General features: G+C 43.2%; 1 protein-coding gene across 1 annotated transcript; it reads left to right on the forward strand.

Annotated features, from left to right (window-relative positions):
• Nucleotides 1-1,218: 1,218 nt before the first annotated feature.
• ACAA2 (acetyl-CoA acyltransferase 2) lies at nucleotides 1,219-18,975 on the forward strand. The gene is made up of 10 exons (XM_086771130.1): nucleotides 1,219-1,316; nucleotides 5,572-5,738; nucleotides 7,640-7,768; nucleotides 9,468-9,584; nucleotides 10,969-11,116; nucleotides 13,092-13,267; nucleotides 14,215-14,344; nucleotides 16,474-16,544; nucleotides 17,206-17,360; nucleotides 18,310-18,975. The coding sequence occupies exons 1-10, from the start codon at nucleotides 1,301-1,303 to the stop codon at nucleotides 18,392-18,394; spliced, it is 1,194 nt and encodes a 397-aa protein (XP_086627256.1). The 5' UTR covers nucleotides 1,219-1,300; the 3' UTR covers nucleotides 18,395-18,975.
• Nucleotides 18,976-23,572: the final 4,597 nt, after the last annotated feature.

Here is a 23,572-nt window from a genome sequence, read left to right on the forward strand (position 1 = left end):
CCGGACTGAGATCAGTCAAGAGCAGAGAGAGAAAATAGAGGAAAACACGATGCTTTTTTTTAAAGACAAAGTTGCATGATGCTGGAGCTCAGCCAGGCCCAGCGCAAGGTCCTGCACGCGGGTCGGGGCAATCCCAGCACTAATCCAGGCTGGGCGGGGAATGGATGGAGAGCAGCCCTGAGGAGAGGGACTGGGGGGTGATGGTGGGCGAGAAGCTCAACGTGAGCCAGCAATGTGCGCTCACAGCCCAGAAACCGACCCCATCCTGGGCTGCACCCCCAGCAGCGTGGGCAGCAGGGCGAGGGAGGGGATTCTGCCCCTCTGCTCCGCTCTGGTGAGACCCCCCTGCAGCGCTGCGTCCAGCTCTGGAGCCCCCAACAGCAGAAGGACGTGGAGCTGGTGGAGAGGGTCCCAAGGAGGCCACGCAGATGATGAGAGGGCTGGAGCAGCTCTGCTGTGAGGCCAGGCTGAGAGAGCTGGGGCTGTTCAGCCTGGAGAAGAGGAGGCTCCGGGGAGAGCTGAGAGCGGCTCCCAGTGCCCAAAGGGGGCTGCAGGGAAGCTGGGGAGAGACTCTTCAGCAGGGCCTGCTGTGACAGGACGAGGGGGAATGGTTTTAAAAAAGAGGGAGGTAGATTCAGACCAGATATAAGGAAATTTTTTTTTTACGCTGAGGGTGGTGGAGCACTGTCCCAGGTTGCCCAGAGAGGCGGTGGATGCCCCATCCCTGGAAACATTCCAGGCCAGGTTGGCCGGGGCTGTGAGCAACCTGATCTGGTTGGAGATGTCCCTGCTCCTGGCAGGGGGGTTGGACTGGGTGGGCTTTAAAGGTCCCTTCCCACCCAAACCACCTTGTGACAGGGGACGTGGAGAGGACAGGCCTACTCTTCTCCACGCAAGCCCAGAAAGGATAAAGCTTGGAAACGGGCAGTGCTGGGTCAGCCATGGACTGCCAAGCTGCTCAGGGCTGCAGGTCCCCGTTAAACCCCCGGAGGAGCTCTCGGCCGGTCCGAGAGCACACGGTCCCTCACGGAAGGCGCCGGGGAGCAGACCCCGAACCGGTCCGCCCGCCGCCGCCATTACCGGGCCAGCGCCGCCGATTCGCCAAAGCCCACCTCGCCTTTTCCAGGCGCCGGGTGGAGCGGGAGGGCGAGGAGGGAGAAATCAAATGAAGCAGAAGTGAAATAATTAAAAATTAACTTTAAAGGAGCCGCCCGAACGCTCCGCCCCGCTGCGCTCCGCCCTCAGCCTGGCGAATGTGCGGCGGGGCGGGCGCGGCGGAGCGGAGCGGGGCGGCGCGGCCATGGCGCTCCTGAGGGGTGAGGCTCCCGCCCGCGGCGGGGAGGGCGATGGCGGGGTCCCGGGCGCTGAAGGGGAGCGGGGCTGCGGGGAGGCTGGGCCGGGTGTGAGGTGAAGGTGACCGGTGGGGTCCCGCCGCGGCAGGCGCGACCGTCCGTGCCCGTAGCCGCGGTGTCCGTCAGAAAATCCAAAATGGAGCCTCGGCAGCCGGAGGGGCGGATGTTTTCCCCCTCTCCCCGCTGTCCCGGCCGTGCTGTGTCAGCGTCCCTGCCATAACCGGTTGGAAATAAATGCGACTTTTCCAAGAAAAAAAACCCCTAAACTGCGTTAGGTGCCGAGGGTGGCGAAGGGGTAGGGGGGTCGGGTCGCAAGGCTCTCAGTTTGAACATGTATTGAGTGTGCTGTGTTTGACTTTCTGCAGTGCCCAAGCCACATGTGGTACGAACAAACTTATGGCAAAGGGTCCAGTAACCGGCCGTGCCAGCCTGCGTGACGGGATGTTGCTGGAAGTGACTGAAATTTTCTTTGGTCACATGCAGGCCCTGCCTGTCTTAGCAGTAACCGCTCTGTGTAAGCGCCAGCGGTTCCTGAAAGGGTTTTGTGTGCAGAACTGCTTAATCCTTGGCTTAAAGTTTGTGTCTCTTAAGGTAAACAGGCCCTGTAACACCTGATCTTGTTCAAAAACAAAGTTGGAGTTTGTTGGAAGGGAGCTTTCTGCCTGTTTGACAGCGCGTTGCCGCTTGACGGACGGTACCTAGGTAATACCGAATGTGAGCGTCGTGGTCGGAGGTTTCAGGGCTGGCAGCCTGGCTCGTCAGCGCTGCGGCGATTCTGCGTTGCTCTGCTGAACCGGATAATACAGGGAGCAGCTTTGCCCGTGCTTGTTTGGGGTTGGTTTTCTGTGCCTGTTTCACTGTCTTCTCTCTTGCCACATTTTTCATGCACTGTTCTTCCTCATTTTTTTTTTTTTTTGAGGTCAGTGGTTGTTTTCTAGGCCTTCAGAATAGGATCTGACAAAGAAATAATGGTAGATTATTTCTAGAAGGAGGTAGATTCAGACTGGACAGAAGGAAGAATTTTTTTGCACTGGGGGTGGTGTCACACTGTCCCAGGCTGCCCAGAAAGGTGGTGGATGCCCCATCCCTGGAAACATTCCAGGCCAGGCTGGCCGGGGCTCTGAGCAAGCTGATGTAGTTGGAGATGTCCCTGCTCCTGGCAGGGGGGTTGAACAGATGGCCTTTGACGGTCCTTTCCAACCCAAACCATTCTGTGATTCTATGAAATATTTTTGTTCTAGGTACATTTAGGAAATATTGAAGGGTCAGAGAATGTTTCAGACCTGTAATAGTGGAACGTCATTTAACAGCAGGTGGTTAACAAAAACAGATTTAAATGTGAGTTTTTGATAAGGATTCAGAGTGACCTTTCCTTTCCAGCCCCCAAAATTTCCAGATCCCTGTGCATTTGGTAGTAGTCTACTCTCATCCAGTGTTTATCACCTTGGAAATTTGCAGAGACTCTGTAAGTCTTGCCACAGTAATTTAGAAAATTAGTGGCAATTTAGGAAGAGCTGACAAAGGCTGTAGAGTCTGTTCTTGCTCAGGACTTCAGCCACCCCTTGTTGCCCCTGATGAAGTTTTGTGGAGGGAGTAGCACTTGTAGGTGTCTCTCCAATCGAGCAAAATTCGGCAGGTTCTGCAGTGATGCACCCTTAGAGGAATGGCCCTGTGGTCAGTTTAATTCAACATAACTCAACACAGGTTGTACTTCTTCCCTTGCTGGTTCAGTCAGCCTTCTCTCTTAGTCTGGAATTTATTTTTTTTTTGAGCAGGCAGAAGGTGAACTGGGGCCCAGAACTGATCCAAATGAGAGTTGGCCCCTTATTTTCTGCCAGCGCTGGGTTAGTGAGCAGCCTTGGTGAAAAAGAAATGTTGTTAATATTGTGAAAGGTTTAAGGGCAAAGTTCTATCCTCACCCCTGGACTGTTTGTTTATAAGGCAACAGGGTGCATGTGATTCAGCAAATAATGTGGATAATCAGCAACCTGGCCAAAAAGGGAGGAGAACAGGTTCTTTTAGCTTGGTCGGGTCACGAGCTGGACCGCAGCAAAGCCTGGCGGGATTTTGGAGGAGATGGAGGGACAGGAGTGAGTGGGCAGGAGGAGGGGTGGCACGGTGAGCGTCAAGGCCTGCTCTGCTGCGGGGAAGATATTCTTAGGAACATGAGATAATCCTTAAAACAGCTAAGGGTGGGTTTTTTAACAAGTGTTTTTAATGTTTAATGAAGACTGAAACTTAACATTCAGTAAATTATAGTTAATACAGTATGTTTTGGGTATTTCAGTGAAAACTAAATTTAAATGTCACCTGAATACTCAGAAAGTCCAGGAGCTGTTCCTGAAGTGACTGCTGAACACACCCATTATCCGTAAACATACATCAGTTAAAGCTTCCCCACCTGCGTGTGAAAAAACTTGGAGGGTTTCACACCTTGTGTCTGTTAGTAGTTTCAGCTTTTTTTTTAAAAAAAAAGTACAACTAAAGTAAAAAAAAAAAAATCAGTCACTGGATTAAGAATTGTTCTGGATTAAATCGAATTACTTGTTGGAATCAGTTGAATGATGGTAAAATGAGGAGTGAAAGATGATGACAGGTATCGCATACAAGGGGCAGTCCCGAGTGTTTGTTCCACACCAGGGTCCAGGACGTTCCCTGCAGCGCCAGCCTCGGTGCTTTGCAGCCCTCTGAATATGCAGAGGCCTCTTCAGTTATATATTTTTAGTGGCTGTGGTGTTCCCTCTACACTTAAAAACCCCAAGAGTGGGCTTTTTGGGCGTGAGATAGTCAGCAGATGTTTATTCCTTTGAGGAAATAAATTCTGCTTCTCCCAGGTTTTGGACAGTTACCGTGTCGGCGCTGTGTTTTAAGGGAGCAGCAGTACCGTGCCTAGCAGAGACTTCTTAAGGTCTTCTGGGTACCCCAGAAAGAAGCCCCTGGGCAGCACCAGAGTGTGAGGGTGTAAACTCTATTTTGCTGTCTTCACCTCTTTGAAACCCATTGTTTTTCACATTCATCCCTCTCCCTGAAGCTGCAGTTCTTGCTCAGTCTGCTTGAGGGGATTTCCCAGATGATCTTCTGAGCTGACCGTTGCCTGTTTCACATCCCAGTGTTGTGTTCGAGCCCTTGTCAGTGGAGCAAGCATGACCTTCACTAGGTTGGAAAGTTCTTTACTGTAAATCATGCGGCCCGGGATCCAAGTACCTGGGGGAGAGAGGAGCACCCCTTCTCTGACAAACCAGCCAGAGAGGGTGGGTCACCTGGCCTCTAGCAGCAGGCCTGGAAACTCTTCACGAGCAGCTTCACGAGCGGGCATTTTTGTTTGCTTTCGTCCTGATATCTGTACGTATCCTCCAGCGTTGCTGAAAATAACCATGGATGCTTCGTGTCAGCTGTGGAAAGGGGTGTGTGAGCTCCGTTGTTCAACTGGGGGAAAGTTCACAGGCTGCCTCCCGCGTGTTTCCGCTGGCGGCGGCGGAGAGCCGCTGTGCCGGGCAGTCCATAGGTGCTCGGTTTGGTTCCTCCCAAGCTGGATTTGTACCCATGCGCTTGCACGCGCTCACCTGTCGATTGGAAACTGGATTTTCTTCCGCAGAAGCTGGAAGACCGCTGCTAATTCAGTTTAGATGACCTGTATAATTATGGAAATATTAAGTTTTTGATTAGGGAATGTCTTTCCTCTTAAGTTAAAGGAATTGAAGTTAAAATGCATATTAAAAGTTTTTTTGTTTTGCTTTATTGGTTTCTTCTATTCCTCATGAAAACTATTTCAGAGCTTAAGCCAAAAATCTGCTCATTTTTCTAGGATGAGGCAATGGCCTCTTTGTTTCTTACAAGAACTGTTCCTCGTTTGATTATTTCACAAATGTCCATTATGGGATTTCACGGACGTTGCTTTCGTGCTTTTAGCACCAATGTCTGATGCGATGCGGCAGCCTCTTGTGTCTGTCTGGTATCCGAACTGCTTGGGTTTTTTTCAGAGCTCTTTGTGGAAAAGAGGTATTTCTGGAATTTTCCTAGCTTTTCTTTCTGACCATTAATTCTGCTTACCTTCTCTGTCTGAAGCATTGCTATATCTTACTTATCTTGAGCCACGTGGGTTGGCATTGCCTATATTTACAAAGCTTCTTGTGAATTTAGGATGTTGTCCGGTTGAGGCTGACTTTTTTTTCTGTTTGTTAGACTCTGCTCATCTGGATAATTCTTGCTTCTGTTGCAGGTGTATTCATCGTAGCAGCGAAGCGAACTCCTTTCGGGACCTACGGGGGTTTGCTGAAGGACTTCACAGCCACCGACCTGACAGAACATGCCGCTCGCGCCGCGCTGGCTGCTGGCAAGGTCTCCCCGGAGATCATTGACAGCGTCGTCGTCGGCAATGTCATGCAGGTTGGTATTGTAGCATGGAAAATTTCCCGGTCGGGGATTATTTCAGTCGTCTCCTTTGGTGTGGTCCTGTAGATAGTTACCTCTGCTTTCCAGCCAGGAATAAACCAAAGGGCTGAAATGGGTAAGTAGCCGTTACAGCGAAGTGTTTCCTCTTCGTGTTTAGGGGACGTACCCTGCATGATTTGTGATGTTGCTGGGAGCAAGGCTGAGCTTCCTTTTTCAGTACCAAAAGGTACCGGTGATCTAAAAAATGTGGGTTCATTAAAGATTGGTTGTTAGTCCCTGGTACCTTTTTCCTAGTTTAGTAGCTTGAGCTGTGAAACTCAGTGAGTTTTCACTGAATTATAGAAACCCCTTACTGGAGGCTGTAGCTGATTTGACTCCATTTCCGCTGACTTTTCTAAACAGAATTCTTTTGAGTGAATGTGAGTTCACTTTGAGCTGAAGAAGTACATGCCTTGCTTGGCAGAGACATTTGGACAGTCATATTTTTTCTGAAGAGCTTGTGCTGTAGATACTGTTGTGTGCAGGGCACCAGCGTTGCAAAACCGCGGTTATCCACATATCAGGGTCTTTGTTTTAGGCAAGGCAGCAAAGATTTTCTGGTTTTGTTTTCTATTCTGACTTCACTGTTATTAAGGGTAGGCAGTCTTATTTTGCGCTGAGTGTTTTGAGGGTGCAGAAGAAACAAACACCTTAGAACTTTCATAAGTAAACAAATGTGCAGTATTCCTTCTTAAGGATTTTCAGCCAAAGGAGTAGCTTTTGGTTATTGTGTCTCCTACAGCTACCATCTCAGCTTTTTTTGTGCAACTCTTTATGTTTTGTAAGATCTGTTTATGTCCTAGGAAAAAAAAAAAGCTGCATCCAGATCTCTTGTAATGCTTTCACATAAAAATAGCATTCTCCTAATTGGAAAAAAGGTCTTTTCATGTTGAAATTACTTTTTTTTTCCCTTTGCATCATACTTCCCCGTCTCAGTAGATTTTCTTTTTTTAGTCCTGGATTCCTTTTAAGTGTTATATGACTAAGTTTAAATAACTGTGAATGAATTACCTTTTTAAACTCCCCTTCTTCAGCAGAAGTGGCTTAACTGATTTTATTTTTTTTCCTGAACTTGCCTTGGCAAGTAGCATTGTGCACAGAGCTTCCCCGTGATAATACATATTAGCTTAGGGCATGATCCCCAAGGGGATAAGTGTTTTGTCTGTTTTGAAAAGATCCATTACAAACCTATAGCAATGCTGTTATAATTTTTCATTCTGTGCTCGCCATCCTCTGCTGACTCAGTAGTTGAAGTGCAGAAGCCTGATCGGTTTTGTTTCATCTCATGCTGGAGGCTGGTTTATTGAAGGGGTCTTTGAAAAGCTCTGTTGGAATGAGATTTCACTGTTAGAACAGGACAGTGTCCAGTCAGAACATCGCAGTTATGAAAATTCGCAAAGTGAATGTAAAGCAGCAATGGCATCCCCACATTTTCCACTGGTTTTTGGGGGCCTTCCCCTGTTAGCCTAGAGCAATTTTAGTTTACCTTGATAGAACGGCTGCTTGCCAGGCAGGACGTGGTCTTTTGTCAGTCTGTTGTGTGTATGATGTTGTGAAAGGGAGAACATAAGACTATTAAGCTGCTAACTTCAGTCTCGACATCTGTAGTCCCGTTTTGGACCCAATGTCTACATGGTTTATCTAAAAATCCTGTTAAGACATTGTCTCTTTTTGATGGGATAGGTTGGTGTCTTTCTGAAGTGAATCAAAGTGCTTCTTATGACTGGTGGGATTTCTGTTGAACATACACTGTCTTCTAGCAGTGATGCTGTTACACTGTTCTGAGTTTTCATTGAGACTTTTACTTCCCAAAGAAGTTAGAGTCTAACGAAACCTCCCATTTCTTCTGTCCACAGAGCTCAGCGGATGCGATTTACATTGCGAGACATGTTGGTTTACGTGTGGGGGTTCCCATTGCAGTTCCAGCCCTCACTGTCAACAGGCTTTGTGGCTCTGGTTTCCAGTCCATTGCCAGTGGATGTCAGGTACAAAGCGCTGTGTTTCTGTAGTAGTTGTAACCTTTATCAGACTGTTAACGTGAGAGAAACGTGTACTTTGTCTTTGGGATGAGTCTTAACATGGATTTTTAGCTACTGCTGGTAGAGACACCCTGTTGCCCTGCATGGTTTTGTGCAGGAGTTCAGCCCCCACGGTGCCGTATTTTGTGGCTGGTTTTCAAAATCGCCATTGCGGCTATTTTGAGTTTAATGTGAGGAATGCAGCAAGTGTTGGCCAGTGAAATAGAGCTCAACTGTAGCACAGTTGCATTCTGTGATCCTGTGATCCTGTTTGTGTGAACTGGAATTACTGGGCGTCAGAACCACAGCAGGACGCCTTCATCTTTTGATCATTGTTTGTATTCTGTATAAATAAATATAGCTATGAAAGCAGCAACCTGTGCTTTTTAACTGTGTTTTTTATTCAAAGATCCAAACCCTCTCTTGAGTTAGATAATTTATAGCGTCACTTCTTTTAAAATAGAAGAAAATCGACTTCTCTTTGAGTGATGGGCCAAAACTACTGAGTAAGATGATGGTACAGTGGTACAGTGATTTTTATTTCATTTGTTCATACAAACCAATGGTCTACCACTTGCAGTGGTGTAGACTTTACAAAATTTAAGGGTATTTTACAAATATTTGTTGGGTTTTTTTGTTTTTTTTTTTAAAAAAACCTTCCGATTGGCTAGAGAACTATTTTAGCTCTGATCCTCTAGAGGAAAAAATGTGGACAACGATGTCAAGTAACAATAATATCCAATAATATCCATCTAACTGGTTTTTCTGCTGCTTTCTGCAAAGGCTAGACACATGTTGGTCTACCATGAAATAATCTCCTGGACAATTTGACCACTTTTATCGAAAGTATATGAGGTCTTTTCCAAAGATGGCATTTCATCAGTGCAGCTAATGTTTCTGTATTTTTCTGGCACACAAAGCTGCAGGTTCTATTCTGAGCTGCTTAAACATGCACAAATTTTTTGGTAACTATGGGAAGCATCTCAGCACTTATTACTACCAATCAGTCTTTGTAATTATTAACTAGTCATCTGAAATGCCTGTCAAGATAATTTCATCCGCTTCCATTCCAGTACAGAAATACCCTTAACTGTACAACTGAGTGAATCGTTTTAAGGAAGCAGAATTTTTGCATGATCTGGTGGTGCTTTTAGGAATTAAGGCTTTTAGGTTCTGTGCACTTTGCCAAAGATAAATTTGTGCGTTTTGGGGGTTTCTTTTGGCAGCTTACCTGGCTATGTTTTCTAAAAGGATGCCCTGTTACTTTTTAGAATTGTAAGGTCTTATTTCAGGCTTTGAGGTTTAATTTGTGTTCCTTTTGAGGAGATTGGAAGCTCAAAGAAAAAGGTTCAGCCATCTGTGAACCTAACCACAGAAGCATGCGGATGTTTAATGGCTTTGTTTGTCAGTCCTGTCGTATGTGTGCACCCATATTCCCTTCCTCCCTTGTTGGTACAGTCATTCCTTGCTGAAAGGAAGAAGAAGGAACACGTAATGAAAGAGACAGATCCCAATCTTAACAGAAGGGTAAACCCTTCATAAATATGCACATGGCTAAGCATGACTTCATTCTGTGTGTGTGGCTGTCTAGGTGACAAGGTTTTTTTCTAAAACAGTTGTTATTGTCTTACAAAGTCCTCAATCTGTTTTGTTTTTCTGTTAACAGGAAATTTGCCTTAATGAGTCAGAAGTTGTTCTGTGTGGTGGAGCTGAAAATATGAGCCAGGCTCCTTACGCAGTTCGAAACATTCGATTTGGAACAAGACTAGGAGCAGAACTCAAGGTCTGGTACTTTTTTTAACTCCCCTCCTGCCCCCTAATAAAGTCATATTTGCAGAGCAATGTAAAGCATTGGACCTGTAGACTCTGCATCCTTGCAAATGAAATTATTGGAAATTAGATCCGGATTTAGTTTTTCAGAGTATTTATCCACTATTCAGACATTATCAAAACACTATCCTGTTCCACGTTAAATATATCAATAAGCTCTTAGACGTGAAACTTAGTTCACTTGGTACATCCATCAAAGTCCTGTATATAAAATAAAAAATTTTCTGACATCAGAAGCTGTGAAGTAGAGGCATAAACAGTTTAGGTAAAGCATGTACGGCTAGCAGTGAGTGGATTGACTGGTAATGAACATGTATACCTCCACGTTGTAAGCATCTCTCAATTTGTAAAATGGTAAATTGAAATTAAATCCATTGACAGAGAAATAATTTTTACATTATCTTGTGAAGATAGATCCCTTGTGGGAAATTTGCAGCGGGATCCACCTCTGCTCTGATAATTACCGTTTATATTTTATATTCAGCCCTGAATGATGTATGTATTTAGACATACAAATGCTAAATTAGGATATTTGAGTGTTTCAGCCCTGTGTTTTTTTTCTACGCTGTTTTTCCTTATGATGATGGTGAATATGAAGTGTGCTTGACTCTGTTCTATGGATCTTGTGTGGCACTGTGACTAAGGCTCCGTTCCTACAGAGAACACCTTCACAAGGTTGCTGATAACACTGAGTCTCTGTAGGTGCCACTGCCTCCTTACCGTGAAGATGACTGAATTGTAACGTTGCAGGTGAATGAGTGATTTATCTGTGGAACTTTACTGCTGACACAGGTGTCAAAACCCATCTGACCTGGCCGGCCTTGCCTTTATCACGTTAAATGAAGTTAGACTTGGGTATTTTCTCACCTGAGGTGTTTTACCCCCGGAAACCTGTGACTCACGTAAGGTGATTTCACCTGACAATAAAGAAAGAGCCAGACAGTCAGTAGGCTGCTGTGCCTTTCCACGGTTCCTCACTGCTCCTTCTCAGTAACCAGGAAGACAGAGTGTTTTCTCATAGGTCTCTAATAATTCGTGCAGCAGTGAAATACACTGAAATGCTAAGAATCACAGGCTTTTCCCGAACTTCTCAGGGCCACGTATGAGTGGAAAGCACCACGCTAGAGCACAACGTAGGTTGACTAAAGTAACCACAAGAATTGCGTGCTGTTTTGCAGTGTGTTCATTCTGATTTCAATAAAGTATCTGTAGGTAATCTGAGTTAATTTACCAAGAGACATTAGTTTCCTACAGGCTGCTGAGTAATTAGAAACTGTCAGTAATAAATGTTAATATTGCCGTGCTTTATCATTTTCTTTCCATGATGTTCCGTGCAGTTGGGAGACACATTGTGGGAAGGTCTAACTGACACACATGTTAAAATACCTATGGCAATTACAGCGGAGAATCTGGCTGCGAAATACAACATCACGCGAGAGGACTGTGACCGGTACGCGCTCAAAACGCAGCAGAGATGCAAAGCTGGTGAGTAAGTTCGGGAATGGAAGTGTTAATATGATACTGTTTTCAAGTCTAGTAACTTTTCAGCATTGATTCGCAGTATTTTAGAGTTTTGTGTAGTTGGTGCATCTTGGTGTAATTTGTCTTTTGATTTGCAGAAACTGTAGTTCATGCTTTTATTTGCCCTGCGCTACAAGTAACCCACGCCCAGGGGGTTTGACTTTGAATGTTCTGAGTCAGGTGTTGTCCCTAACAAACCCCTTTCCACTGGCTTCCTGCGTCTTCCTGGTGGACGTTCAATAGCTGTTGAGGTGGCACATGCTGTTGGCTTGTCACCTCCTGCCTGAACAGGATTCATGTTCACCTTCTTGGTGCCCCTTTGGTGGGATGCCTTGCCCTTGTCTGCTCTGCAATAGGGGAGCGTTATGCCAGGCAGGCCTGACTCCTCTCTTTTCTTTCCTCTTCGCCGCAGAATAGTCCTCTCCCACAGCGACCCACATCCTTGCGTGCCAGCATGTGCTATAATTGATCTAAATCCTTTTTTTTTCCTTTTGCAAATCACATGCTGTTCTACAGCTCTTGAACAGTTAGAGCAGATGGAATCTGAAGAGGGGACGTTTGTTCAGGACCTGTGTTTTAACTCTTTGCTGGGTGGTTTACTTGACCAAACCCAAAATTTGCAGCCACTGAGTTCCTGTGAAGTTGCTTGATAGTAGGATGGTATGCCAGAAGCCAGTAGAACGTGTAGTGGTTGTCCTGGGACTTCAACATGCATTGCAACCCGAAGGTGAACCTGAGAAGCAAGGATGTAAGCATGCTTTTAGACTGCAATGATGGTGCTTTTTAACAGCTGCTACTCTTGAAGGGAGATTTTGTATTCTTTTTCAATGTGTGTAGCAGTGCCTTTTGTAACTTATCTCAGTCGTGTGTTATCTTCCCTACTGATACTGTTAGCTAATTCCTGCTGTTCCCGGGGCCTTTCCTAGAAACTGTGCCCCTGAAGAGGCTTTTGCTCTCTTGTTCTGCAGGATTTTGCCTTGGTTTTTTTTTTTTTTTTATTTCTGCTTGTTATGACGAGTTCATCTTATTCCACGCTGAAAGGAGAGTCCTGTGGCTAGTCAGGAAAGAAAAAGACTTTGTAGAGTTTCTTGAGAAAGTTCAGAGGTAGATAAACAACATTAGATACAGCAATTTCAGTGTCTTGGTTTTAAATGCCTTGGAGTTGCATTTGTGGAATGGTTTGAAGTGACGTGGTTCAGTTTTGGGAGACAGGAGTTGTTCTGTTTTTAAATATGTGTTCAGATTAACATTGTGGACACGAAAGGAAGCGTGCAGTTGCCTAAATGTTGGCTTCTAATGCTGTCTTAGGTGATGTGGTCAGGTGCTCTTACAGGCATCTTAGATAGCTACAATGCCTTGAATTGCCTCAGGTTGTTTAGCCAGCTGAATCCCATTCTAAGATCGTGACTTGCCTGTGAGATCCTGTGGAGGAGCAGCTTGGACAGGATTTTAATTGATAAACAACAGCTTATGCTGATTATCAGCAGAGAAAATGTGGCTCAGGATTTTTTTCCACATTCCTCTTTGAGTGAGATTTAGAAGAGTGAGCTTCTTCACCCTCTGATAAGTGACAGAGCTGTAGAATAAAGCAACAATACAGGAGGATGTCTACTAAAAAAAAACCTAGTGATTAAAAAAGAAAAAAAAAAAGAGTTCAATTATTTAAAGCTGAAACAACACTTTAATATTTAGACTTTCTTAGGAGAAGTTTGAGAACGTGTTTATAGTGTTTTTGCCCGGTTTTTAAAAAAAACAACCAAACAGTAAGACACCAGCCAGCCTATTTAAACAAAATACAGCATAAACAGTACTGTCTCTGAACTCTTGGTTAAAATAGAGCAAAAGTTGTGTGCTCATGAAAATAGGATTATTGGTCACACTGCGCAATCATCTTGACATTTTTATCGGAGTCCTTTTATTTTCCTTTTTGTGGTTGCAGCTCATGATGCTGGTTACTTTAATGCTGAGATGGCTCCAATTGAAGTGAAAACGAAAAAGGGGAAAGAAAGTATGCAAAAGGACGAGCACCCAAAACCCCAGACCACTCTGGAACAATTGGCAAAACTCCCATGTGTCTTTAAAAAGGATGGAACGGTGACTGCTGGGAATGCTTCAGTGAGTACGTCAGAGCCTTGGGTTGTGAAAGTGTCACCTCTAGCGTTCTCCAGATTTATTGTCGCTGTATTTGTGTCTCACTGAGCCACCTTTGGCTGTCAGCGGTGTCTCCTGATGGAAACAATTTCTAATGCTGCAATTGAGTGCCCCTGGTTGACTGTCCCAGCCCCGAGATGGCCAGGGATCCTTCAGTCTGCTCCTGTGTCCTAAAATTTGGTTCTGTGGGTTGCCACTGTGTTCTTTAGTGAGGCATTGACACTTCCTCATCAGCCCTGGATGATGCAGTTGATTCCTGCTGTGGCTACATAGAATTAGCCATTCTACTTTCTTTTGAGGGCAATGATTACTGAAATTTACTTTACTTTACTTTTCTATTAGTGGGCAGGCTGCCGCTCATCTTTGTACCTCAATCGGTATCCTCTGTAGTCCAAACCACGTTTTACTCTTACCCAGAGTAGACTGGGTCATTACGGGCTGTTCCTCTTACAGTCATTATCTTAATCAATTGGTTAATGTTCTTTGGGCCAGAAGGGCCACTGTGATCATATCATCTGAATTCTGGCCTAAAATAGATCGTAGCCACAGTAAGTATGGGTGTCTGTGAAGTATTTTTTATAATTAATAGCACATATGTTATCCAATATTAATAGTGTTCTTGCAAGTCTGCAGAATGATGTTTTCACTGTAACGGAGATTTAAGTGGCAAAAATGTATTTTACTTTTCTAAAACATTGAAATTAATTAAACATCTTTAACTTTCTTTCACAGTCCACGGAATAGTGAAAGATTGTGGTTTGTTGTTTTGAATAAACACTAATCCAATTTTCTGTTAAATGTCAATAATAGTGTCTTGGATTCAAGCTTTTTTTGAGGGCCATATGTAGTTTAAAGTGGGGGATTTTTTTGTTTGTATTTTCTCCAGTAATGCTTTTCTCTCTTATTTCAAGGGCGTTTGTGATGGAGCTGGTGCAGTCATCATTGCCAGTGAATCAGCTCTTAAAAAGCACAGTCTTACTCCTCTGGCAAGAATCGTCGCCTATCACTCAGCTGGCTGTGACCCTTCCATAATGGGCATTGGTAAGTTGCAATAAAGCACGTTATTTTATAGCATCGAGCAGCATTCAGATATTCTTGTGTTGGGAATTCTAAAAGAAAGAAAGGGAGGCTGCAGTGTGCTGAGTCTGGTAGCTCTGAACATGTTTGTGTGGCGTACTGCGGAGAGACTGTCCATTCCACTTCATCAGTCTGTCCTGCTTATGTAGAAGGACTGACCGACTCCTCCCTTTGGCTGAGGTTTTTTTTTTTTTCCTTTTTTACTCTCTCTGTTAGTAGCTTAAGGAAATAGGCACTCAATTTTTTTAAAAAGCAATTTATTCTTGAAATTCAGTTCAGTTTCCTGTTAGCTTTAAATCCCATTGTTAAATGTGTGACTGTGAGTTGTCTTACTCTCCTGTTGCTGAAGGAGTATTGGCTATGTGAACCCCTTTCAGGAGTTAATCAGTTGCTCAAGTTAAGATTGGATTCTGGGATACACATCTGTTCAGGTATCATTTTGCCAACTTCTTCTCTTTTTTTTTTTCTTAGTCCCATATTTTATGCTTCCTAATCAAGTAGCCATTAACGCAAACAAACCCTCAAAGCCAATCCAGACACCCCAGGATTTTTCCCTTCTATTTAGTTTGTAGACAGCATTGTATCCCAGCATCGCCTTTCCTTTCTGCTGTTCTGTTCAGAGAGGTCATTGTTGACTGGTTCCGTGCGTGGGTAGCAATGCAAATGAAGCATTGTCAGATTTGTTTTCTTGACCAGACTATCTGACAAACACAACCTTAAAGCAAATGTAGAGGGAGGGTTTCCTTCCCTAGACTTCATGCTGCCATTGTGCGTTCTAAACTAGGCCATTCTTTCTAGGGCAGGCAACTCTTTTAGCTTGTTTAAAAACTTCATAAATCATATGGAGGAACAGTTAGTGTGCCTATTCCTTAACACCACAGCTTGTCCCCAGTGACTCAAAAAGTCGAGATGAGATTCATCGACATGACAGCAACAGATCTGAGAGCGGGAGCTCAGACTGAGCAACTGCCCTTTCACATACTGATAGAGATAGGAGTCCTGCCTCACAATGTCTAGTGAGAAAATTCAGTATTTAAAAAAAAAAAAAAAAGTCTGCTTGGCTGTCGTTAATGGTCTTTGTATTGTCCGCATGAGACCTTCCCATTACTCTCACACGTAATGGGCATACTAAAATCCATCCATAATGAGATGCATTTAGAGTCTAGTATTAAACTGCCGGAGGCTTTTCTAATAATCCGCTGAGCTTTGAACTGAGCCCTTTTTTCTTTTAATTTTTCTGTCTCTTCGGTCATTTACTTGTTTTTATGGCTTTTACTCTTAGAGCTGAGTTTTCAACACCATTTTTTGAGGTAGCATTTAGGATTCTTAACGTCTTGGGATTGAATTTTTTTGTCTAATGATCAGCTACCATCTAAAATCTCAATATCTTTGTCCTACAAGTGCATACCTAAATAGCCCTTTCAAATTATCTTTCAGTTTCTCTTTCCTTAGGTAGCTGTGCTTTGAGATAAATGTCCGCTAGTGTATTATACTTGGTCGTAGATGTCAGTTTTCTTCTAGAGAACAGTTTTATTGCCGAACTCTGTAACATTCTTAAAAAAAAATCTCACTGGCTTCAGTTGGCTGCGACCTGGGTCCAGGGGAACATTTTATTGTTAGGATTTTTAACTAGAAGGTTTTCAGATCAATTATATTAAGAACACCAAAACAATACCCATAGCTAAACACACAACCAGCAAACTCTAGAACAGCTTGCCTTTTTCTTTTTTGCGTGCCTGGAGGCTGCGAGTTACGGGGAAGGGATGAGCTGAAGGAGAATGCCTCTGAACTGTTACGAAGTTGTTTTATTTGGCTGGGGACTGTCAGTCCTCTTGACACAAAAGCTACGTCTGTGTTTGCCAACATAGCCGTGCGGCAGTAGTGACACACCTAACCTTCCTGCTGAGGAGGCTGCCAAATAGTTTTGAGATTTAGGAGTTCTCTTACTGCCTAATAAAGCAGGCGAGTGGCATGTCCAGAATTCCTTGGCTGCATGGAGGCTCGTGGGAGGCTATCCGATGAAGCTGTCCTGTGTATAACTTTTATTTATTTGTTTATTAATGTAACTAACTGCACGTACAATTTCCAAATAGGCCCTGTACCTGCCATTACCGAGGTTCTGAAGAAAGCAGGACTGACCCTGAAAGACATGGATTTGGTAGAGGTGAGGAGTTTTGACATGAGCGGTGAGGTTACTCCTCATCTTTTTAGCAGAAACATTCCACTCGTATGTGCAACCCGTCATCACTACGTAGGTGTTTCTGCACGTCTGGAGCCCACCTGTCTTAGCCTGCCTGCCTGACTTCTGTCCATCTAGTTTCTACCACACAGTTGCACAGTCATTACAAAAATCTCAGGCACGTGGAAGTTGAAAATGGCGTGATAGCATTCCATGGAAAAAAAAAACATCCTCATGTGACATGAGGTTTTACTCTGTTGGCTGGACTGTTAGTGTTTAAAGTTAGTCACACGTCTTGATCTGTGAACAAGGTCATTTTTTTTGTCAGAGCTATAGTCTTTTCCTGAACACATTGGTGAAGAGCCATATTCAGAATTTTGAACATATTCAGAATATACCTTGACTTTTTTTAATAAAATATACTGCATACTTGCTTCGTATCACATGTGCCAGAAGGATTTGAATTTACTTTGGGGTTGGAATGATAGTCTGTATGTTGTCTGAGTACACTTTTGTAAACACAGTGTTTGTTTAAATTTTCTAAATCAAAATGACCTGGCAGAGAAGCGCACCTCATTTATCTTATGTGCGCATGTGCTGCTGAAAGTCAGATGTGAACAGCTGTATTGTTTCTGTGATGTTTTAGGTGAACGAGGCATTTGCACCTCAGTATCTAGCTGTCGAAAAAGTTCTGGGCCTTGACCCTGAGAAAACGAATGTCAACGGAGGTGCCATCGCTATAGGTCATCCTCTGGGTGCTTCGGGATCACGGATCACAGCTCACCTGGTTCATGAATTGAGGTATGTACGTAGCTGATAGCTGCTGGTAGTGAGTGCAATGCTGATGTTTTTATGCCCGCGAAAGATTTTTAGTGTGGATACTGTGTGACTAAAATTTTCCAGGCTGCTGACTTAAAACTCTCCAGGCTGAAGTGTAGCGCTTTCTGTACAAATTTGTTACCTTTGTGCTGTAGTCCAGGTCCTGCAGCTTGCCTCTTATCCCATTCTGTTGTCATTACAGTAGTTTTTGCTTCCCCTAGATCTGATCCAAGACCACAGTCATCAGTGTGAAGGTTTCCTTTCTTTAAATGGCCTTTGAGCAAAGTCTGTTCTTAACAGGGTGCATTTAAAAGACTTTGTCATCACCTTCTTTCTCCTTTAGTCCATTTTCTGAAATTTTGACTCTTTTGGCTTGCTTGAGATGCTTAGCACCATTTTAATCTGAATTCTCGTGGTTGGTTTTTTTTTTTTTTTTTTTCTTTCCCTCGGCAGAGATCACTGTAATTTTTTTTGCTAGTGGTTGCAACCCTTTGTTGGTGTTCAACCATACAGCCTCAATTAATTTGCCCCTTGCAGAAGACTGTTTCTTGGAGCGTGGCTGTAGAAAACTTAGCTTTTAAAAACTACCTTGGCAATATAATTCCATTTTACTTTTACCATTGTTATCATGTATTGAAACCACAAGTATCCTGTAGCGTTGTTCCTTACCGCTTTGTATTCCAAAGAACAATCTAATGTTCCATTTTTTTAGATGGCAGAAGACTCAGACCTGCAACTCCTTGTTTTTCTACAGAAATAATTCAGCATCAGTTGAGGCTTCATGATATTTTTCTAGAAAAATAAGAACATACACATTCTAAAACGTCATCTTTAATAGTGCCTAGTTGATAGTTTCCTTTCATAAAATCAGGACAACAGCTACTGTGGCTTCATCAATGTAAATAATTGTCACTGTCACTTTTCTGTGCAGGCGTCGTGGTGGGAAATACGCGGTTGGGTCAGCTTGCATTGGCGGTGGACAAGGTATTGCTGTTATTATTGAGAACACAGCCTGAGAGATTCTGGAGACTGCAATGTTGCCCAAATTGCTGATCCCCTGAGAAACTTCTGCCTTTTCTGATAGTAAAGTGTCACTACCTGCCTTCGTTTTGTGCCATTCCTCCAAGGTAAAGGAACAGCTGAGAAGTCTGAATTATGAACAAAAAGATTCATTAATGTCTTTCTAACTAAAGGAAGTGTAAGATCAATATAATTTCACACTGATGAAGTATTTTCTAAAAGCCTCTTTTCAATCAAAGTTAATGTATTTCTGTAGGCAAAATTCTTTTCATTTCCTGAGGAAATTGAATGTCAAACTTTCACCAAACCTGCCTTAAAATAGCAGCCAGTGCAGCTTTTTGAGCAAGTATTGCTTAACCTCTTCTTATTTCAGCTACTGCTGCTGTCTGGCACATGTGCCTCTTTTGTCATCAGGAAATGTGAAAATTTATTTGGAGACCTTCTGAAGTATATACTGATTGTGGATTGATGGCTATAACCTGTTCCCTGCTGTTTTGCAAGGGAAAAGTAAATGGGCAAGAGCTGAAATTTCCGTTGTGCCTCCCAAAAGTACAATAAATTTAACAGGAAAAAAAAAGGGCTTGGTGTTCCTTTGTTTGTTTGTTTTAAAAGTAAATCACTGTGAGAACTGTTACTTTTGCTAACTGTTTGGTTTTGGAGAGACTGTTTTTTCTGGCTGAGGAATAACTGGTGTTTGCTGGGTACTTTGTACAGACCTCTAGCAAATCTGCAAGCCTTCCAAGAAGGGGAGTAGTTGTGTCTAACTGTGTTGCTGCGTGGTAACTGCATAAATACAGCAGCTCATTTCTTAACTTCCTCTGATAGTTTCGTCTGTAGCTCTTGGATCACTCAGTGTGGGGCTGTTCTTATCCAATTTGAGGAGTGCACATCTGAGCACGTTGTCTTGCCTCCCACAGGTGGAGTTCAAGTTACGAACATTACGACGCAATGTAGATTACGTTTAGATGCAACAAGGTCTGTGTTGACTGTGCTTACTGAAGTCCTCTAGGCTCGCCGTACCATCAGGAGCAACTTGCAGCTTGCTCTGATGTGGATATCTACCTAAGATACTCAGGGTTAGGTGGGCAGATCCCGTGACAGAGACAGCACGCGCTTCTCCATAGCTTGTCCTGTGCTACGTAGACTAAAACAGTAGCAAAGTCTTCAGCCTTTAGTCTTTCTCATCTTCTGTTGCTGGCAAAATATTGCTTATCTACAACTTATTGCCATGAGCTCTGACGATTGTGAAATACGGGAGGTTATTCAAAACCTGACTACCTAGCCTAGCAAGAAATTCAGGTCAAGGCAACTGTTGTTATGAAGCATGCTGATCACCATTCTGGGGTTCTTATGGATGGAGTGTCTTTAATGACTGTAGAAGTATTTAGTGCTGTTTATGCGGATTAAAAAAAAAAACAAACAACAGAACAGCTACCATAAGGCAGCAATCCAGATGGTCATCTCACAAGTATCTTAGTAAGTTAGGGTTACTGGGGTTTCACTGTTCAAGGTACAGTTGCCACGTGGATTTTATAAAGCAGGATATTTTCTATCCTTAGTTCCTTACACAGTAACCAATAACTCTTCCTTCTTGACTGTGGATAATTATTGAACTCTTTATTTTCAGAGAACTGGCCACAGTTTTTCCAAGATGTCATCCCTATGTACTAAGTTCTTTCAGAGCTCATCACTGTGTGATTATTGAAGAATAATCCCCTTCATGCACATCATTTTGCATGTAATGTTTCATTTCCCCCTTTCATCACTCAGTTTTTTGAGATCTGTGTGTAATTCTAGCCGTGAGATTTTACTTTGGTCATCCTGAATAGTTGTATATTTTCTGCAAAATGCATCATGATGTGCACCTCATTTTCCAGATCATTTATGAATGTGCTGTCAGCACAGATGATTGTACATCCTGCTAGTAACCTTTCTTTGCTGTGTGAGCCAAATGCTTATTCCTCTGTCATTCAGTTTTTATCCTGTTCATTTCCTGCAAGAGCCTCTGATGAGGGGCTTTGTCACACTAAGGTGAAACGGTGAAATTCTTTTATGTGAAGTTACTGGGACCTAATATATGGCACTTCTAATGCATGCAACTTCTTCCACAACTTCCAGGTTTTAGAATTCAGTGTCTGCTTTCAGCAGCAGTAAGGGAAAATGCTCTTGTTTTGGGGGTAAATTTAATTTCTTTCTTTTTGCCTTTCTTTTTGCATTCCTCTTCTGCAGTTCCTGTCTTCACTTTTAAGCCTAGAGTGTGGTATTCTCCAGAGTACAAAACCAGGTCCTCTGCTAGGTCTTGCACAAACACAGTTTGCTATGCTTCAGAATATTGGCTTTTTCTTACCAAGTTGTTATTAAAGATGAGCAGGAGCATTGAGATTTGAATCCTGAGCCTATCTTCCACAATACACAGGGATGCCTAGCCTTGAGGATTTGGTCTGAGCCTGTCTTTACTAGCAAGTCCAATTTATTACAGAATAACAGCAGTAATACCTGATCCCTGTACATCGTTCCGAAGTGTTCTCCAGTTTCCCAGATATAACAATGGTAGAACTGTGTTTCTGCCTTTGGGAAATGAAGACATCTTACTGAGAGCAGTCTGGATTAGAGGAGTTTAATAGTGTCCTGGAAGGAGCAGAGGATACGGAAGAAATGTGTTAGATTTCACAGGGATAATTACACACATTGATTTTACCAAGTGCATACTTTTTTTTTTTTTCTTTTTAGGCTCAGATGTATTCTTTGTTTTTGTGTGAGTAGTCTCTATCATACAGTATAATGAAAATGTTGATTTTGTCTTTCTTGAAATGTGTGAGAGAAGAAAGCACTTGTCAAAAGTATTCGTGGCTGGTGTGAAGCTGTGCGGTATTTACTCATAAATGTAGGTGTAGCTTTCCACCACGGGGTGGTGCGTTTTAAACACCCTGCAGATCCTCCGTGTAGTAGCACAGGTTATCTGGTAAGTGCAGGCTAGGTTAAGCTTGAAGGTGAATAACCCAGAATTTCAGGTCCTGTTTCTCCTTTTGTGTATTTTACACAGACAGGTGCCACGATACCAATGCATCTTTGCTACTGTACAAGCCAGGGTCTTTGGTGCTGCTTGATTTCAAGTGAATTAGAAAGCCTTTGTTATTTTACAGCGTGGGTTCCAGCTGCAGTTGGAGAGGACTTGTTCAACAAGGTGAGGACTGGAGTGCTATATCTGGCAGAAGGTGAAGAAGAGAATAGATCACAATTCCTTTGCCCAGAAAAAAAGCTATTAAACCAAAATCCTAAACAAGTGTATGTGAGACAGAGGGAGAAGGTGCATAGACCTGATGGAGAGAGACTTACCTGTTGCACTCCTTTCTGGATTATGGATAAGCCGATCTGTTATGCTGCTAGTGGAGCTCCAATAAATAAGATGGGATGTTGTAAAGCATTCTATTAAAAAAAATAATTACATCTTGAAGCTCCTAAAGTGCACAATTTCAGGCAAGTCTCACCTCATTGTAAGAGTGTTTTTAACACGCTCTTCCTCAGTCTGTAACTCCAGATGTTTTCCATCTGGTGTGATGCTGTTAAGCTGGGCAGGGCTCTGTCTCGCTTCTCTACTTCGAAGAGTTCATGTCTGACTGGGTCAGCTGGATGCTGCACAGGGATGCGGAGAGTGATGAAAGGGGATGTTAATCCTCTGAGCGTTCACAGGCTAAGGATTTACCAGTGGGGGTGCAGCTTCCCTCTTCTGAAAACAGCTACAAGGAACTAGTGCTAGTGATGTCTTTGCTGACCTAGGTACATTTACATGAAAAATTAAATTGAACAGGTAGATTGGAGCATGAGTTAAATCTGAATTTTACGTGTGATTGCTGGTGTTAGTTTTTTAATGGAACAGTATTTCTCATGGAAGGCGAGTCAAGATAAAAAGGTAACATTTTAAAACATATTTAAGGCTGGTGTTTGATAACAAATCCAGCTTAGGGCTGATAATGCCAGGTCAAAATGCTGTAGCCATAGGAATTGCAGGGCGGATCAGGTGTAAACTCAGGCCGCTAATCCATGGCTATTTGAAATTGTCAGTGTGATAAATACATCCTGCCAGGTATTCAGCCATAGCAGCGATTGCTTTTCCTTTGGTGGTCATGCTCTTACTCTGATTCGGCAGGAGCAGGGAAGTAACTCCTGTTATTGATCAGTTAATGGAGCTTGGAAATATCATCTGACTGCCTCTCACAGAAAAACTCACCTGAGGAGTTTTACTTTGAGGGATCTCAGCGTAGGCAGCAAGCTGAAGCTCAGAATTTTTATGGTGTTAGATCCTTCTGCAAGTTCCTCGCAGAACTGTATCCAAACATGTTTCTTCAGTGTTGAGCAAGTGTCTTCTATCTCACATATTTTCTCTAGCAGCATATTTATTATAGCTGTTGCCAGGGAGAAAAAAAAAATCCTACTCCCTCTTTATAAACATTTAGCTTTAGTATAAGATACACATGATAAAATCACTGGGCTTTTTGTTTTGCTTATAGGAATATTTTACACGTACAATGTTTTTCCCCTCTGCTGTGGTTATTTATAAATAGAGGTTTTTCAGGTCTTGAAAATGGATTTGCAAGTTGTAGAAAGAGTGCGAAGCAGAAGACCACGTAATTTAAACACAGAAGGGAGAACTTAAGAGATGACAGAGCACTGAGAAATTGTATTTGCTGGACCTCTAAATAACTCATTTTCAGGAGGTTTTTTTCTCACACTCACAAGGCTAAAGTTTCTCACCTATGCAAAACTAAACTTATGGTCTTTTTCAGAAAAAGTATACTCACAAGACTCCAGAAGCTTCTAAGTCATGTTTTAAGAGTAATAACAAAACTATGAGATTCAGCAAATCTACAGTTGGTAGAATGGTAAAAAATTTACTCATTTGGAGAAAAGTTTGTAAGGTTGCGGTGAACAAAAAGCAGAACGACATTTATGACTACTGCTCCAGCAGGGGCGAGTGCCGGTCTTCAAATACTGAAGATTTGGGGAGCGGTGGTAAGGAAAGTCGAGTATGGAGTAGATTAGACTGAGTATAGAGTAGAGGCTTGGTGTCTGGGGAAAGCTGTGGTCAGCTGTGTAGCTGAGGATAAGCCTGGTTTCCGTGTGTGATTAGTCCCACTGAATCTAGTACAATTACTTGCCTCCTTATAGTTAGGCGC

Source organism: Chlamydotis macqueenii, chromosome Z, assembly GCF_036417535.1.
Source record: "Chlamydotis macqueenii isolate bChlMac1 chromosome Z, bChlMac1.mat, whole genome shotgun sequence".
NCBI lineage: Eukaryota > Metazoa > Chordata > Aves > Otidiformes > Otididae > Chlamydotis > Chlamydotis macqueenii.

Coding starts and splice junctions, on each gene's coding strand:
- ACAA2 (XM_086771130.1), top strand. Junction 9,585..10,968: donor GACTAGGAGCAGAACTCAAG/GTCTGGTACTTT, acceptor TGTTCCGTGCAG/TTGGGAGACACATTGTGGGA. Junction 11,117..13,091: donor GCAGCAGAGATGCAAAGCTG/GTGAGTAAGTTC, acceptor TTGTGGTTGCAG/CTCATGATGCTGGTTACTTT.